Source organism: Bison bison, unplaced genomic scaffold (assembly GCF_000754665.1).
Source record: "Bison bison bison isolate TAMUID 2011002044 unplaced genomic scaffold, Bison_UMD1.0 scf7180017846244, whole genome shotgun sequence".
NCBI classification, from domain to species: Eukaryota; Metazoa; Chordata; class Mammalia; order Artiodactyla; family Bovidae; genus Bison; species Bison bison.
The window spans coordinates 21,920-23,030 of record NW_011476817.1 but is presented as its reverse complement, the minus strand read 5'-3'; the positions used below and the strand labels follow the sequence as shown (position 1 = coordinate 23,030).

Here is a 1,111-nt window from a genome sequence, read left to right as displayed (position 1 = left end):
CCCACCCCAGGAGCCTACTTCCAAACGCTGGCTGTCGAGCAGTTCTCTTGGCATCCTTTGCAGCGCGGATAGAAACAGATTCCCAGGCCGCATTCAGGGCCTCTGACCTAGGACCTGCTGGTGACAGTGGGGGTGGTGTGTGTGCCGAGAACACGCGTGTTAGCAGAGGGCTGTGACGGGTGGGGGCAGGTGCTGGGACCAGGAGCCTCCTCCTGGCCTCTGCCCACCAGGCTGGCCCCTCCCGGGACCTGGGGGCCTTTCTGCAGTACAGACAGCCCAGCCTCCCTGGGACCCTCTTCTTTAACCCGCTGTGTCCTCAGGGCCGAGCCCACGCTGCCAGGCCCCCTCCAGAGCCCCAGATGCGGCCCGTCCCTGCCCTTCCCGCGGCCTCACTCATGCTGCAGAAGCCAGAGCTGTGGGCTTCTCACCCAGGGCTGGGCCTGGAAGGCCCCTTCCGCGGCCTCCTCCAGCTGTCCACCCTGCTCAGCCTCCTCAGGGCCCTTCTCTGTGCTCCCTGGCCCCCTGTGCACACCCGTCGCTGTGCCTGGCTGCAGCCCACCCTCCCCCAGCCACCATGAGCTCCCGGAGCCGGGGGCAGTGTCCTGGCTGCTACGTGTGGCGTGAGCTCAGCATCAGCGGTGGTTTGCTGAGTGAAAGAACGTAAGCGGGAGGAGGGCAGGGCGGGAGGCTTCCTGAAGGAGGCGGCCGTGACAGCCCCCCTCTCCCGGCAGGTTTACAGGCGCTACGGCGAGGAGTACGGCAGCCCCGCCCGCCCCGACATCACCTTCACCTACTTCCAGCCAGAGCGGCAGGCCTGGGCTTGGGCCCCGGTGCGGGGGCCCTGCTCCGTGAGCTGCGGGGCAGGTGGGGCCCGGGGCGGGGCTCGCCTGGAAGCCTGGCATGCCGCCTGCCCTGTGGAGGTGGCCCAGCCCCCTGTTCCCCTCCAGGGCTGCGCCAGGTGACCTACAGCTGTCGGGACCAGTCCAGGAGTGAGTGGGTGGAGGCTGCCCGCTGTGCAGGGAGCCGGCCCCCCGCGGCGTGGTCAGAGACCTGCACCCCCGGGCCCTGCCCCCCGCAGTGAGTGCTGGCCATGGCCCGCCTGGGGGTGGGG

General features: G+C 69.8%; 1 protein-coding gene across 1 annotated transcript in view; it reads left to right on the top strand.

Moving 5' to 3' along the window:
* Nucleotides 1-574: 574 nt before the first annotated feature.
* Nucleotides 575-1,111, top strand: part of ADAMTS13 (ADAM metallopeptidase with thrombospondin type 1 motif, 13) — a 13,352-nt gene continuing 12,815 nt past the window's right edge. The window contains 3 exon segments of the mRNA XM_010839073.1: nucleotides 575-613; nucleotides 732-864; nucleotides 948-1,077. Of these exon segments, the coding sequence (XP_010837375.1) occupies nucleotides 575-613; nucleotides 732-864; nucleotides 948-1,077 (302 nt within the window).